General features: G+C 42.2%; 1 protein-coding gene across 1 annotated transcript; it reads right to left on the reverse strand.

Annotated features, from left to right (window-relative positions):
- Nucleotides 1-12: 12 nt before the first annotated feature.
- fbxo18 (F-box DNA helicase 1) lies at nt 13-16958 on the reverse strand. Its single transcript, XM_055052690.1, has 21 exons — nt 16662-16958; nt 15369-15527; nt 14601-15184; nt 13792-13928; nt 13498-13645; nt 13234-13415; nt 13083-13157; nt 12648-12739; nt 11484-11652; nt 11141-11360; nt 10975-11062; nt 10807-10902; nt 10598-10734; nt 6609-6705; nt 5760-5926; nt 5601-5682; nt 4608-4802; nt 4018-4143; nt 3785-3891; nt 1191-1325; nt 13-1088 (listed from the first exon to the last, which is right to left on the reverse strand). The coding sequence occupies exons 1-21, from the start codon at nt 16678-16680 to the stop codon at nt 924-926; spliced, it is 3180 nt and encodes a 1059-aa protein (XP_054908665.1). The 5' UTR covers nt 16681-16958; the 3' UTR covers nt 13-923.
- Between the last annotated feature and the right edge of the window lie 24 nt (nt 16959-16982).

Below are 16982 nucleotides of genomic sequence, written 5' to 3' on the forward strand. Positions count from 1 at the left end.
TCATTCTTGACATTAAATCCACAGCAGATGGTTTAATATCAGCCGAATAGCTCCACATATCTGAACATTGTGATGATGTTAGCAGCACAGGCTGCAGCTCTTTTGAGTTTAGAGTTTTCACTCGCTGCAAGACGAGAGGAGCAGAAATACTTTAAATGAATCGGTGTGGGTTTTCTGACGGGGATAATTCAGCAGCTGTTCTCTTCTTGCTGAGGAGCCCAAAAATATTTGCCATTTCCTGCGTCGTGGAATTGTCTTCCACGTTGTGAGTCGAGCTGCCAGAACCTTTACAGAAAACAAACGCAGGAACCAAAAGTCTTTAAATGACTTAAGAGTTCTAGTGAATTTCAAATTTAGGATTTCCATCGAGTCCTGGAACATCCAGAACTGTTCCGGACTCTTATCAGGGATTTCGGCCATGGTCTTTATCGAGATTATATTCCCATCTGTCCCCCAATGTTAGGAGCCAAAATAAAATTGGCAGACTTTATCATTTGAACACACAACAACAGTCTCTCTACAGGCTTGCATGTGAGCTAATTCATGAGCTGGAAGACGTTAGTGGGGTGTGGTGAACTGTGTGAGGTTTACTGTAAGCAGGTTGATTCTGTGAAAAGCACAGTGAAAAAATCTGCTTATTGGGTTGAAAAGAAACAACCCAGCCTGGAATTTGAGAGAAAATGAAAATGTAATTTTTCAGTATGCATTACAAAACACTGAATTATCTTAACAGAATTTTAGGAAAAAGGTAAAATACTCTTAACAGAATGTGCAAATGTTAAAAATTAAGAAGTTTTTTTTTTTTTTGGTAGAGTGAAACAAACACGAATCCGGCTTACACACTCATCACACTCATCACAGACGTCCAATTCTGCTGTACTGCATAGAAATCCGTTTGTCATTTCCCAACCTGGGGGAGAAAATCAAAAAAATAGCTCCAGGAAAAACGGGTGGTGGATGGGAACGTGGAGCTGCTGTGGGATTTCGGCCATGGAGAGAACGTCGTCGGTCATGAGGAAGGCCGTGGGCCCGATGCGGGTCCACACGCACCTCTCACACAGGGGGCCCTCCTTTGTTACACATTCGGTCTGGATGAAAGAAAGAATTAATTTTTTTACAAAAACAGTTTTACCCAGAACTTCCCTACCACAAAAATAAATGAATAAAAGCAAAGATTTTCAGTGGCCTACACACTGCATCTTTTGTCTGGCCATGACGAACGCCGAGCCAGGAGTGACGCAGTTGGGACATTCGGAGACGGAGCACGGCAGGGGGTCGCCGCCCGCCACCAGACAGCTGGGCATCTTCGACTTGAGGAAGTATTCCTAAAAATGCAAATGTGTTAATGCAGAGTTGATCGGTCTCATCGATCAACAACAAGTCATGAAAGAAAACCAGTTTTTCTCTTGCTCTTAGAGGGTCGACCGTCTTCCCACGACCTGAACTGTGACCTTTAAAAACGAAATTGCTTTTACGTCGACAATTAATCATGATTCGATTGTTTGCATCCACAGCCTGTTTTTCTTTTTAACAAGGTCAAGCCTGGACGTTTCCCTGCCAGAAGGCGTCTCCTGATTAAAACCAGAGTTCATTCTCCGTGATGTAATCTCATGTGGTTCTGCTTGAGTCACATTTCTACAGAAATCATTTGCTGCCTCAGCTGCCAGTTATTTCCAAAGAACTCCAGCAGCAGCTGCATTTCCCGCATCCACAGTCACATGAAACTGACTGTGGATGATTCAACTGGATGGATTTGGTTGGGATTCCTTCCTCCATGTTTTCATTTCATCACAAAGTTCAGTTTCTTATGGGATTTTTAGAAGATTGATCAAGTGCTGTTTAATTAGCAAGTGAAGAAACATTAGATATGGTTTTTGAACTTTTTATTGTTGTTGATTTTAACAAACAACTGAAAAGTGCGGCGTACCAATACCCAAGCTTGTGAATCACCTTGATCACAAGAGATTCATCTCCCAGTCAGAGCTGGAGTGAAATATTTTAGATCAAAGCATCAGGAGAACACTCCTGATGCTGACATCAGGAGGAGGACATCCTCCTGATGCTGGAGTGTCCTCCTGATGCTGGAGTGTCCTCCTGATGCTGGAGTGTCATCCAGCATCAGGAGGATGTTTGTGGCCAAATGCCACCAGCAGCTGTGGCTAAACTGACAATCTGGTGTTAACAGACGACCAAACAAGGCTGTTTTGGTGAACTGGAGTCATTTTGCAAAGAACAAGCAAAATGTCACACTCTGCATGCACAAGGTGGGTAGACACCTTGTCTACCCAACACACACACACACACACACACACACACACACACACACACACACACACACACACACACACACACACACCCAACAGATCTGAGCTGGCACTGCTTAGTGACCATCCCAAACTATGAATCCATAAATTGCTTTATTTTCATTTCTCAATTATGGATTTTATGTCTTCCAGAAATAAATCCCAACAAAACAGTTTGTGGCTGTAAAGTCAACTAAAAAACGCCAAGAAACAGTTGCACTTCCTGCACCACTGCGGCAGGCCACCACCCACACAAACACAAACACAAGCCGCTGACAGCATGTAGAGCTCAACCAATGAAAACACAGCGTAGTCCCACACCTGCAGCTGAGTTCATCAGAACAAGTTGGAGGGTTGAAACTTCAGAAGCTTTCATGTTGCAGCTCTGCTGCGGTCTGAGCCGTGTTTGTTCTTTGAAAAGGAACAAAGGAGTCCAGTTGCGCAGCGAGGTATTTTCCATACAGCTTTAGAAGGAAGCAGTTTGTTTGAGGAGCTGAACTAGAAACAGTCTGGCTCCTGCTGACTCAGATGCTGTGCGTCAGAAACTCAGATCGTCATCTGTCATTTCCCTGTTTTTTCACTGTGTTTAAAAGCACAGTGAGAAAAGTCTCCAAACTTTCTCTCCCTGTTTTACTGCAATGTGGAAAATACTAATCACAAAATCAGTAACTTGCTTTTAATCTCGGAGAGCAACGTAGATAGATAGATTTTACACTGGGTTCAACCCCGTAACGTCATACATTATGATTTCTTTTAATAATAACAAATATTAAACTAGTATTTGTCAGACTGTATGCAAAGATTAAAGCATGATTCAAAAGTGAACAAATGAAAAAAGCCTGATTTAATATTTAAAGTGTATTTTCATGATTTACTTCTACATCAAGTTGCCATATTCTGCTTATCAGTCTAATTATTATGATTCAGAATCAAATAAAATACACTTACAGTCAGTTATTTTCATCAAGGGACAGGTGATCTCAAAGCAACTGGAAGAATTAGTTTAATTATGTTAGAGAGTTAAACTCATAGAGGAATCAAATTGTCCTGTTATGGGGTTAAATTTAAAGACACCAAAGAAACAATGAAATTCTTATTAATGTTTGGAATTTTATGCATAAAGTCGGGAGACATATTTTGTTGTAGGTTCAAAGAGTCAAATTTAGTGTTCAAAAGCACAATTTATGAACAGACAGACAGATAGATAAATAGATATGGATCATGTCCATCTTGGATCTTACATCTGGATTACGTTCCGACACTAAAACTCCTCATTATTTTTAAACTGAAACATTGACGGCTGCTTAGCAAAATCTCCAGAATGCCTCATGGCGCTTTGTGAAAACTTTCTATTTTACTAGTTTGGAATCATCATGACATGATGAACGTTGAGTATCAGATGTTTGAACAGACTGTGCCACTTTGTGAGGACTGTGAGTAGACAGTGGGAGTAATGAATGCGCTGTGTGATCATATCTCACCCCAGCCACAGTCAGGATGCGGAGGATGTTTTTCGTTACAACCAGGGAGGACATGGCGCGAGTCACCGCCACATACAGCAGGTTCCACTCGTCGTCTGGAATCTTAGCTGCAGAGATAAGCGGCACGAGCCCAGTCAGTAGGACAGCTCATCATGACAGGTTGATCTTTTCCAAAAGAAAGTGTGTGTGTGTGTGTGTGTGACAGAGAGAGAGAGAAGGGGAAGGAAACGTACAAAAAGAGAAGTCTTGAATGCGGCACAGATTGTGGCCAGACGCGGGAACGGCGGTGAAGTCATCAGTGACGATCACCGTGTCGAACTCCAGACCTTTGGCCTTGTGGACAGTTCCAACGATAAAGTCTGGGTACAGAGAAAATGAAGGTTAAGACAATTAATCAGATTAATCATGATGAATTGATTAATCACTTACTGGAGTGTACAGACTATAAAACATGCTGAAAGAACAACACATACTATTACTGCCAGTGACCTGCAGTCAGGCTCTGCCTCTCCTGTCATCATGGAAAAATAATGTACCATGAAATGTACATTGTACAATTTAAAAAAAACCTACAAAGTCTCAGAATAACTGATTACTAAAACGATCGTTAGTTTCAGCTTTAAAATAATTGCCAAAACAATCAAGGAAAAGTAGAACATTTTCAGATGCTTGTTTTTTATTTCTGTCAGGCTGCGTGGAAAAACAAATACGACACCCCGCCCTCCGGCCGCCCTCCGGCCGCCACGCCGCCCGTCAGGCGACACTGAATCAAACTGCAGGATGGAAATATGTGGCAAAGCGCCTGCTCCTTGTTGCCTCATACCTGCTCGCTGGAAGTCAGCCTCGGCGCACGCCTCGAGTCGGGCCACCAGCTGCGGGATGCGATCTCTGTATTTCTCCACGATGCAGAGCTTCCCATCCAGCTCCTTGTCTTCGGTTTGGATGATGTACTTCTTAAAGGCCAAGTAGGGGTTATCCTTGTTTGAGAAGAACGTCCGGATGAGGGGGTCTTTGATGGCTGACAGGGCAATAGAAGTTAAATATTGACTCTCGCGTCGCCTCGTAAAAGTATTCATACCATGTCAAGTCATTTTTTTGTTTTCTTTTTTTTAAACCCGCAAACTTCAGCGTGTCCGTAATCTAAAGTTCGGACAACTAATAAAACATTGGTTTTCTATCGCAACAAGCAATAAATCATTCAGTCGCATCACAACTTAAAATTAGCTTGATTATTTCCATTCTGATGAGTCATAGTTTTTGAAGGCCACCTTTGTTTACAGAGACGACGTCATTTATTTCGTCTGCAGTTTCGGTTGTGTGTGGTTTCCAGTTCCATTTTATTTGTGGTTTTTGACTGTCGTGTTTTATTTGAGATTTTTCTAAATGTCTTCCAGATCCAGTGTTAAGTGTCAAAACTAAAGTTCACTTTGAGAGGGCAAACATATCACTAGGACACTTAAAAACTTTCATTTAGATTCATGTTTTTTTTTTTATTGAGAGCCATTCAGAGGTGAGCTGTTGTGATTTGGATCATGTCATGTTTGGGCCTGTTGCTATGAACAACAAATCAATTAATTACATAAACTCAATCATTTCCATCTGTATGAATGATTGTTTTTCTCTCTCTCTGGATGACAGAAGTCTTCAGTCTGGTGCTTTTAGTCTTAACTGGTCTTTTCTGAAGGATCATTTTAACGTTTGGTTTACTTTGTCTCTGTTCTTCAAAATGACTTGAAGTTCTTAAAATTAAATCAAACTTATTCATCGACTTGAGAAGATTGTTTTTTTCATTTTTATTATATGACCGGATACTCGCCTCTTTTCTTGGATTCCTGGCCGGTCTGAGTCATCAGGTGGTAGATGTCCATGATCTTCTCCAGCCCAATGTTTTTCACTCCCTGTCAGGCAGAAATGGAAGCTCACATTGACCGCTTCTCTTTTCTATTTGAAATCCTCTGTGGGTGTGAACGCTCACGCCGATGAAGTGGATCCGGCACTGCTGGTTGGCGTCCGTAAGCTGGACGGCGCCCTTGAAGACGCCCAGGTTGCACCGAGAGAGGACGCCGATCTTCCCCGGGCTGCAGCTCTTGCCCTTCTTCATGGCCTCCAGGGCTTTCTCTGCCGTCTCATCACACACACCACCTGGACAATTCACAGCAGAATCTGATCAAAAACACCCGTTTTTTAAAGAGGTACATCCTGTAGACTAAATCCATCCATTGTATTCATAATTGATAAAATGACAGATGGAAATCCTGGCAGAACTTTTGGATTTAAACAGTAAAATAGTCTGAATATGGACAAGAAAATGTGCTAATTTATTTCTGGAATTTGGTAATGAAAAATGTAAACCGGTCACTAACTAAAATCTGTTCAAATATAGAAGAATGTTGGTTTATGTGACTGTGTGCATTAAGAAAACCATAAAATATGCAAAAAACAAAATAATATGATGCATTAAGAGTTTTTTTCTGTCATAGTATGTATCCCACCTCTCCACGTTAAAAAGATTGTAGCGTTTCAAACTATATGCAACACTGATAATTTAGTAAAAATAGGGCTGAAATGATGAATTGTGATCAATCGTGATTAATCCTGTTGTATCAAGATTAATTGATTATTGAAATTATTTGCGTCTCTTGACATATTTCTAATATTACATCAACTAAGCATAAGTGATTAAAAGGAAAATCTGCAGAATGTGGCAATTTCTTTTAATCCAATTAATCAATTAATCGTCAGAATCATTGATCACCAAAATAATCGTTACAGTTTTAAGTAAAAGCCTGAAGCAAACTCTCAGCTGTTCGTCTGCAGGTCTTACTTTTCTGCATCCCTCCAACCAGAATCTTCTTGACGCCCTTGCAGACTTTCAGGATGGCTGCGCCCACGAAGGCGATCTCTGCTCCGAACCGAAAGCTCTGGACCCAAAACGCACAGCGTCATTTGACGCTTCTCAGCGACAAAACACCAAAGATGAGTAAACATCTTTGCAAACTCTCACACTGCAGTCACCCACTTATCTTTAATTAGGAAGTAGAATAATAACAACAATAATAATGAAAAACGGTTAAAATGGCCGCTCATCAGATTCACGTTAAAGACGGTAACATCTCATCTTCAAAGGTTGAAGATAAGACTTTCTAAATAGATTAATTTGTGATCTACACACTTATTCTACATCTGAATTTTATATTAGGCAGAAAAAAACAAAACATTCATATACTGACTTACTCCATTTGGTGTGCAAGCATTAACATGTTAAAATTAGCGAAGATGGTAAGGTCAGCTAAAATGCTATAAATGGCGTGTGTGCTATTACTAGCATGTTGACTGACATTGTCTTTCTCTATTCGTTGGACTAACTGTAGCCTTTATATCAAAATTAGATGTAGCGCTGTTAGCGTGAGGAATATGACTCATTCCTTCCAGAATGAAAGTAGCAGCATATATGCTAAACTCAGCTAACGCACCAAGGTCAGCTTCATTGCTGCCTGAGCTAGCGCTAGCATGTTCACTAACACTGACATTGTGTTAAAGCCAAAATGAGCTGGAGTGCTGAAGTTTGCAGGTTGATCTCTAGTAACAAACTCCATATAATATGGAAACACGAGTGTGTGTGAAGGTTAGCTTCAGTGGTGTCATGTGTATGCGGCCCGTCACTATTGTTCTGACTCACTACATTCGGTATGAAAACTTGAATGTACAACCTCAAGTTATTTATAATTACACTGTGGTGGCAGTGTGTGGCAGATGTGTTTGGACGAGGGCCGAGTGTCTGGCAGGTGACTGGCTGGCTGGTGGACGGTTCGGGTCGCTCTGTGAATGCAAAGCCGTCCCATCTGGCCACATTTCCAGCTCACAGAACTGCTGAGCACTCACTCTAATTAACGGTCCCACGGCTTTTACAGGATGCAACGAGGCGTTGTGTCACCATTAAATATTCAGCCGATCACTGATTTGAGGCCTCAGAGCTGAGCACACACACATCTCCACGAGGCATTGGAGTGGAATGAACGAATCCTTGTCGAAACGACGATCAAATCAACATGCATGTTTAAGTTTTGCGGCTCGTAGTGCAACGTGCTTTCACTCTCGCTATATGATGACATCACCTGGCCATTACATATCACTGGGCTTGCACACCGCACACTCCACCATATCACTGACTTTGTTGAATTTAGTTTTCAAATGACAAAAACAAATCCCATGTGACTATTTGAGTGAAGGCTAAAATATTGTGAAGAATGAGGCGACCACTCAAGGCCTGTCATAATAAAAAAATGTTGCTGGACGATAAACTGCCCCAGAAGTTATTGTGATAAACGATAATATTGCTGTTTTGAGACAGTTTTTAAGTGATACAATGATAATGGCATAATAGTAATAATGCAAGAATACCTTCACAAAAGTCAATAAACTTTAAATTGATAAAAACAATTTTAGAAAACACAATATGATTAATTTTGTAATCTCCCTACTGCAAGAGACAATAGATATAGCAGAGAAGGAAGAGTCCTTCAAGTCTTCTGCTCAAAATGTTAATGAGCAAGATACTTCTCTGCCTGAAGAAGGTGGTAATCAGGAAGATTCCTTGAAAAAGCAGATTTGTGCCAAGGAAACACCACTGGTCACTGAACCGGATTTAATCTCCAAAGCAGAGGAGACACTGGAACAGCAAGACGACGAACTTCTTTTTGTGCCACCAATGACCAGGCGCCGCAAGAAGAAAAAGATACCGTTTCATATCTGGTTGGAGAAACAGGCGTCTGCTGATCTCAGGGTTCCATCTGAAAGTTCTGGACCACAAGATGCTTCAACTGTTGCCAACCAGGAATCAATCACTGTAGTGCAGGAGACAGCAGAGAAGGAAGAGTCCTTTGGCTCTTGGGCTCAAAGTGTGCCTGATGAAGGTGCCAAGGAAACCAGTGGTGTTTGTGCCAAGGAAACACCACTGGTCACTGAACAGGAGATATATAATATATACATACATACATACATACATATATATACATATATATACACACACACACACACACACAAATACACACACACACACACACACACATAACACATATATATATATATATATATATAATATATTCATATTCAGATAGGTAGACATGTACATAGATATCTATCTATAGAGAAGTATCTCTCTCATGGATAGATAGATATCTCTTTCTCTATAAAAATATATGTCTATATAGGTCTATATGTATGTATTTCTATGAATTTATCTATCAGAAAATAAGACAATGTTGATGTTGTTCCTGGTATCTGTTGTAGCCACTGCTCCAGTTTGGGGGTTACTGCCCCGAGGGCCCCGATGACCACAGGCACCACTGTGGTCTTCACCTTCCAGGCCCTCTCCAGTTTCTTCCCTGAGGCCCTGGTATTTCTCCAGTTTCTCGTGCTCCTTTTTCCTGATGTTGCAATCACTTGGTATTGCTATCTACCACAACGGCTTTCCTCTGTTGTTTATCCACTACGACAATGTCTGGTTGGTTCGCCATTACCATTCTGTCTGTCTGGATCTGGAAGTCCACAGGATGTTAGCTCTGGCGTTCTCCACCACCTTTGGGGGTGTTTCCACTTTGATCTGGGTTTCCAGTCCATATTCTGCACAGATGTTTCTGTACACTATGCCTGCCACTTGGTTATGTCGTTCCATGTACGCTTTCCCTGCCAGTATCTTGACCCTGCTGTGATGTGCTGGACTGTCTCAGGGGCCTCCTTGCACAACCTACACCTTGGGTCTTGTTGGTGTGGTAGATCTGGGCCTCTATTGCTCTGGTATATATATATATATATATATATATATTATATATATATATATATATATATATATATATATATATATATATATATATATATATATATATAAATATAAAGCAGCTTGTAATTATTTGAGGGGAAAAGAATAAAATAGCCACCATTTTTGTAAACTTACTTTCTCACATTCAAACAGACTAGAAAACTTTACAGAAGTATTTAGACCCGTTGAACCACAAACTTTGTTTTCTACAGGGATTTTATGTGTTGGATCGATACGTAGTGGGCAACTGCAGCGGGAGGAAAATGACACCTGATGGTAAATAAATGTAAATAAAGCACGGCCCGGCTTTTTTTTATATATATATATATTTTTAGTTCTCCCATACGTTTGTTTGTCTTCTACCTAATTCAATTCAGTTCATTTAGCCAGCTCAAATTCACAATAAATGCAGTTCTTAGGGAAACTATGTGGCTAAGTTCAGTTTATTTCGTCAATTGGAGGAAAGGTTTGCCTTCTAAGGAAACCAAACTGATTGAATTATTATTATTTTAAAGAATAAAATTGTGCACAAGGGACTGGAATCAAAATGTTCATCCACTGGAATCAGTGAAAATCTGCCAAGCCTGTAGGGGGCGGTGTAGCGCAAAGCTAAAAATATATGTCCGCCAATTAGATTGCTTCAAAACCAACAACTACTTCCTGATAAGAATTAAAATGGCGACGAGGTTCAATTATATAAGTTTCACTACTTTTAAATAGCACATTTGAATATGAAGCTAATAAAATACAAGATGATGTTGAATGGGAATCATGGATGTATCTGAATTATATTGCTGCAATATTTGTCAGACTGTAATGGGTAGGACCTCAAACCTCCATTTTCATCATAAATCTTCAAAAGTGAATAAAGTACAAGCCACAAGATTACAATCTGTACTCTAAGAAAACAAAAAGATAACGCAGTTTCCCCTCCATCGTTATACTCTGAATTAATCTGAGTAGATAATGAGAAGAGTCAGAGTATTGGCCTGTACCTGAGTCAGGTAGAAGATGTGTGTGTGGTGAACTGCGTGCAGGGCGTTGACTGCTCCTTTAAAGGTGTAGATCTGCTGGTGGGGGTCTCCCACCAGGATCTTCCCGCAGCCCTGGGCCAGCAGCACGTCCATGATGGCTGACCGGAGGAACAGAGATTTTAAAAACCCGGGCAAAACCAAGAAGCCATGTGCCAATGACTCCGCAGTACCTGGTGTGCAGTCCTGAGCCTCGTCGATAAAAATGGCGTCGTATCGGTCCGTCAGGCAGGGCTTCGGGTCTCTGAGCTGCCACAGCTTCAGGTAACCTAGGCAACAAAGAGTCCAGTTTTAACCCGAGACGCTTTAGCTTCCATAAGTTTCCACTGTAGACGCCGTACCGTCGTGAGGCATGTAATAGGCCTGCTTTGATTTCTCTCTGACGTCCTTCATTTTGTTCCAGATGCTCTTTGCCTCGGCGATAAAAAACTAAAAGTAGAAAAGAAAACGTTTACGCTTCTTCCCGGATGTATTCACCAGGAGAGAGAAAGCGGTGTGAGCATTTACCCTTCGCTCGTCGGGCTCTACGATATTCCTGCGGCCCTTGCCGACTGCGTAGTCGTAGGGGACGTGCTGGGGCCCGATGGTTTGGTCCGCCGAGGCCATGAAGGCGTTCAGGACGGTGGTCACCACCTTGGCCCTGCTGTAGCCTCCGGCTCCAGCAGTCAGAACCATGTTGATGGAGAACGGCTTCACGTTGAAGGTGAGCTTCCCGTGAGTTTTATAACTGCGACGCAGAGCGCGACAGTACAGTCAGAAAGTGACGCCCGTCTTACACAAGACCAAGAAGACTGAATCCGGTCAACGAACGTGCAGCAGCAATCCGCCGCCTCCTGAACAGGTTCCTCACCTTCTCCCGACGTCGTTGTAGGCCAAGGAGTGGGCCGTCTTGCAGTCCACGTTGGGAGGGAAGCGCCGTCGGGCCTCGGAAGCCACCGAGTTGTTAAATGCCACGTAGAGGAAGCGGAGGTGCGGACGCTGAGCAGCGTATCTCACCAATGTGGTCGTCTTCCCTGTGCCTGTGTCACACCAAAACAAAAAAAAAACAGCATTGAGACTGAGAGAGGACAACAGACTGAGTTGAAAACGTCTTGCTAGTTTTTAAGTCTCGATTCTATTCTCATTCAACAAAAACCTATTTTAAGAGTTAATACTTAGATTTAGCTTGAACAATAGTGTGAGGGTTGCTATTTCAAGGTGAATCAAGCTTCATTATAATGGTTCTGCTGCTGGCTGGCTGCTCTATACTATAAACACTATAGGACTGAACCAAAAGAGAAAGGTCGCCCTCTGGTGTCAAAGAGCCAAACAAATTAAATGGCAGAAACTGCAGGACTGTGTTGGAATTATAAGACACTTCGTCCTTCATCCTGTTAAAAAGCCCAACCTTTTTAAATTATTCTGTTCTTCTGGCTTACTTTTCACCAATTACTTTCCTCACTGGATATAAGATAATATATGAACCAAATGGTCTAAACTAACTCCACATGCAATTTCATTGCAAATGTGCGAAAAAACTTTGTCTATGGTCTCGCTAATGTTAAAAAGGCTCAATTTTGCACTTGGAGTATTTCAAATGAATAAGAAATCAAATTAAAATCAGACGTGAATAAGTTTGTCCAGGCTACAGGCCCGGTTTGTGCCAGTGGCGACATCCGGTTGTTGATCATGTGACTTGTGTGAGACAAAAAAAATGTTTCCATTGGAGTTTTATAAATTAAATAAACTTAAAATGACCAAGAAAAAAAGCCCACCTCATCTAGCACCAAGACATTTTTGTAATCTAAAAACAAAAAACAAAAAAAAAAATTTTCTCTAAATTGCAGTGTCTCCATTAAGCAAATTTATTTTCAAATGTCAAATTGCTTAGTTATACGTTCAGTGGAAACGCAGCTACTTAAACCAACCAACTGTTGAAAAGCGATGCTCTGTCATGTTTTCCCATCACTCAGCCTGAAGCTCAGCTAAGACTCACAGAGACAAACAGCAGAGCTCCGCAACCAAGAAACGATACCTGCAAACGCTACTATCTTGACCACGTGGTCGTCCTGGACGTCGTGGCTCAGGATCGCCTGCTGTTCTCTGGTGAGATGAATCTGAGGGAGTCTAACACAAACACACAAATACACAAGTGGGAAAATCGTAGAACCCTCATGAGATTTCACAGAAACAAGTTAGGACACAGTTTGAATTTCATTAATAGACTCATTTGTGCATGTAATTTCACTGTAGTAAAAAACAGCTATGAATAAATTGAAAACAATAGAAGACTGTCAGGGACTATTTATTGGCCGTTTAACTTATCGGACCGATACGCTATAAAAAATAACCAAAACCAGTCGACACAGACGTTGATGCCCATATATTGTGCAACAATAGTTAGAATTATTATTATTATTTTATATTTCACATTTAAATGCTAATAAAAGCCGGTGCCCTTTGGACTCACCCGTCCTGGTTAGAATTGGTAGAAAACGGGCCGTTTTCCAGCAAGTAAAGAACGTAGTAAATGTTGTAGTGTAACCTGAGGAGAGAGAAGGGAAGAAAAATTTAAAAAATGATTACATCTGAACATCAACACCACCACCTGCTGGTCTCACCTGTAGCCAATCTTGATTTTGTTCCTCTCCAACGCCAGCAGCATCAAGGCCATGTGGCTCAGATACTCTGTGATGGTGGTTAGCGACATGCAGCTGGAGAGCAGAGAGACCAAGGCCTGCACGTCGCCCACGCTCTCACTCAGGACCAATATGACCGCCATGACTGCGTATGGGTTGGGACCCTGGAGGTCAGACAGAAACCCTGCCAATCAGGTTCACAGCATAAAATCTAAACCGGCTCCTCAACCTGCGACAGAGTCGTACCTCGATGCCAAGGTGGAGAAACTTCTGGATGTCAGGAATGCGTAGCCTGACGGCGGCTTCGGCCTGAGGAAAGAGCCGGTGTTTGTTTACGCAGCTCAGGACGTCGTCTGGCTTCACACGCTCGCCGACTTTATGCTGAGCCATTAGCCTGAATGATGCAAACAAAAAGAAAATAGATAAACAACAATAAGTTGGAAAACAACTTATGGTGTTCCGACTTACGCAAGTTGGAACACTTATGTGGGATCTGCCACAGTTGATCCCAAACGACATTGAAGGGTGAGTGAGACTTACACCACGAGGTTTCGGATGCTGTGCTCTGGAGGTGCAGGGCTGGTGATGTTGCTGTTTTTCAGAATGCAGCCAACCTCCAGCACCGTCTCCTTCTCTCTCATCATGTAGCGGAAGTATTGCTTCTTGAAAGGCACAAACTGGGAAATGGAGCGGCGGAACGTTTAGACGGTTTTGTGTGAGTAGAATTTATAAATCATGCTGGTAAGTTCAAAGGACATTATTGGTGTGTTTTCCAGGCACATGGTGCCATTTTATAGCACAATCGAGTAAGTATGTTACCTTCAGTTGTATAGAAAACGCTCTCTATATCTAATATGACTTAAAAGAAATTTGACTTTGTAATTTAACACTTTAAAATTGGTCCTTTGTCTCTTTAAGAAACTCCACCTTCAGGAAGTCATCACAACATGGCTCCTCATGTTTTTACCAGAGCTCCCAGCATATGATGAGCACAGCATGAGCTCAGTGCCACCAGATGTTTGCTAATTGCTGCAGGCTAGTCTGTGAGGTGAAAGGTCAGAAGCTACAGCCCAGAGGAGGGGCTTCGCCTCAAAGGCGGAGCTAGGTCAGGCCAGGTGTTTTGTACAGCTGAATGGTTGCCATGAAGATTCAAGGATTTCTCACACTTGCATTAAATAATCAAAGCAAGACTCCAATTATGTTTGTGATGAGGGAATAACATTATAACACAATGCTGAGCTAAAAATTACATGATACTGAACCTGTAAAACTTTGGCCTTGCTGCCAAAATGTGACCTGACCTTTGTAGAACCTTCCTGCCGGGTCAGCTTTGGGTCGATCGGTCTCACCTTCGGGTCCAGAACGATGTTCCTCCAGCGATGGCACACCAGGCAGACGTTACGATAAAGGTCGGCGGCAGGAACCAGACACAGCACCTCCCTCAGCACCTCCTCCGGGAGGTCCTCCACGCAGCCCTGCGGGCGCAGCAGGGCCTTGTCGCTGCCCAGGAGTCCAAAGTGGGCGTCAGGAAGAGGCTCCACCTCTCCTTCCTCCTCCTCCTCCTCCTCCTCCTCGAAGTCGTCAAAGCCCTCGTCGTCTCCGAACATCTCCGCCGTCATTCCCTCCAGATAGTCCGCCTCCAGCAGGCGGGCCTCGGTGGAGGAAACCTTCTCTGGCAACATTTCAGCAGCTAACAGACTGTCGTCGTCAATCTCGTCCTCAGCGTCGATCTCGGCTGCAGTCGGGGTTGCCAACAAGCTGACGTCATCGTCCTCCTCGTCCTCCTCGAATACGACCCCCGACCCCGGTCTGTGCATTGATGTGGAGGGCATTGAGGAGGATTTGTGCGGACTGGAGCTGATAACTTTTGTTACGGAGAAAAAGTCATGAATGGGCTTCTGCTTCCCAGATGGACTTCCTAAAACAAACGGACCTGAAAATTGATAGAAAAGAGGAGAGAACTTCAATTTTTATTTATTTTTTTTGTGAGTCACATAATTAGGTGAAATAAAAATATATGCCTCAGTACAAGGGTCAGTAGTAGTTTTACTGCCACTGTTCATTGATCACCATATCTATTCCACATAGTCAGTAGCAGGAGGTTTGGAGTGGATTACCTTTCCGCCGCTGCTTCGTGGGGGTTCTGGGGTAAAGGCCCCAGTTGGGGTCTCGCCTGCCCTGCGTTGCGTTGCGTCTGGTGAGAGCATCGGTGCCGTCTTCGCTTCGCCCCAGTTCGTCACATTCCTGCGCATTCAGGTGCTTCCGTTTGGCTCTCCCTGGACACACAAATACAGTAATTAAGGGGGAAAAACAGAGCACTCTCCAACACAAAGGTTCAGGTGTATTCTGTGATGTCATACTGGTGAGATGTTGTTCTGGAGAAAAGCCTGGATCTACACTTCCTTTTCCAGATTCCCATTTCTTTAATTTATCCCTTTTGGTTGCAAATGTCTGACTTTGTAATCTCAGTAAACGTTAAAGTTTACTTTACAATGTCCGGAAATCTTTTTTTTAAATGTATGCCTTTAGTCACAGAAAACATGTTTTTTTTCTTGTAAATATGTGGAATTAATCTAAAATAATTTTGCCCTCATGGTCAATTTTTTTATTCAATTGCTTTCTCTTTTAATCTATAAACGTCACAATTACTCTGTTCGACTTAAATGTTCTTGTCAAGAGCTTCAGGAGTTTTTTCTCTTCTTTTTTTTTAAAAAATAATATTACTTTCATAGAACAGGTTTAAACATCTATATAGTTGCTCTGAAAAGTGTCCAAACTGCTGATGAAACCATGACGAACCATGTTGACAGCTGCTTTTAACTTTAAAAAAGCAAACCCTGTGTTATTTTTAACATTCAAAAACTAGTTTATTAAGTTGTAAATGTAACCTGGCTGCTGCTGTGTGCATAGTATTAAGTGAATTCTTTGTTGAAGAAACTTTTACATCAACTTCAGCATTTACTATATGCCAACTCTGTTTCGGTCACTTAGAGAAACCATCTTTTGATAACAGCGTCTGCCTTCACTTAAAGCACCAGTCACCACAGATCATAATGCTGCCATCACCATGCTTCAGAGTTACTGCTTCTGTTCCAAACCTTTCATCCAACAGGTCCGAGAAGGAAAAGCAGACACACATCTTTCCAAGTAAACTTTCCAGTGTATCCAAAACCGGAAGATACTCTAGAGCGAGTTCTGTCTGACCCCGGGGTCTCATCAGAACCGCCTCAACTGGGCCTCTGGGTCCAGAGGGGAGGGAACTGTTTCTCTAACCAGTCTGTTAGCAAGATACTGAGACCAAAGTTTTCTGTCCAACAAACCTGTTGGACAGAAAACTGTCCTGCCTTAAAGAAACATGTAAGACAATATTTTGAAACAGCCTCTTTTAATTTTCTTACAATGAAACTCACCTTTAACAGCCACCTCCATCTTGGTAGACGATACATGCGTCGCTTCGTGACAAAAGCAACAAGCCGTCTGGTACACGGTTAACTTCTCCTGTGGCTAAATAACAAATGCTAGTTTATGTTCCTTCCTGCTGTGACATTTTCCCTCCCTGATTTTATACTGCTAAGAGAAACCAGTTTTCAAAGGTCAAAAATGGCGTCATCTACGCTGTTGAAACCTAAAGGTGAAGCTTTTCCATCTAGTTTTAAGAAGCTTTCTGGTTTCAAACATTCTGCAAAATCCAAGCAAACGTTTCGTGGCGTCACTGCCACCTGATTGGTCAG

The sequence above is a fragment of the Poeciliopsis prolifica genome, unplaced genomic scaffold (genome assembly GCF_027474105.1).
Source record: "Poeciliopsis prolifica strain line A6 unplaced genomic scaffold, Auburn_PproV2 SCAFFOLD035, whole genome shotgun sequence".
Classification (NCBI taxonomy): Eukaryota; Metazoa; Chordata; class Actinopteri; order Cyprinodontiformes; family Poeciliidae; genus Poeciliopsis; species Poeciliopsis prolifica.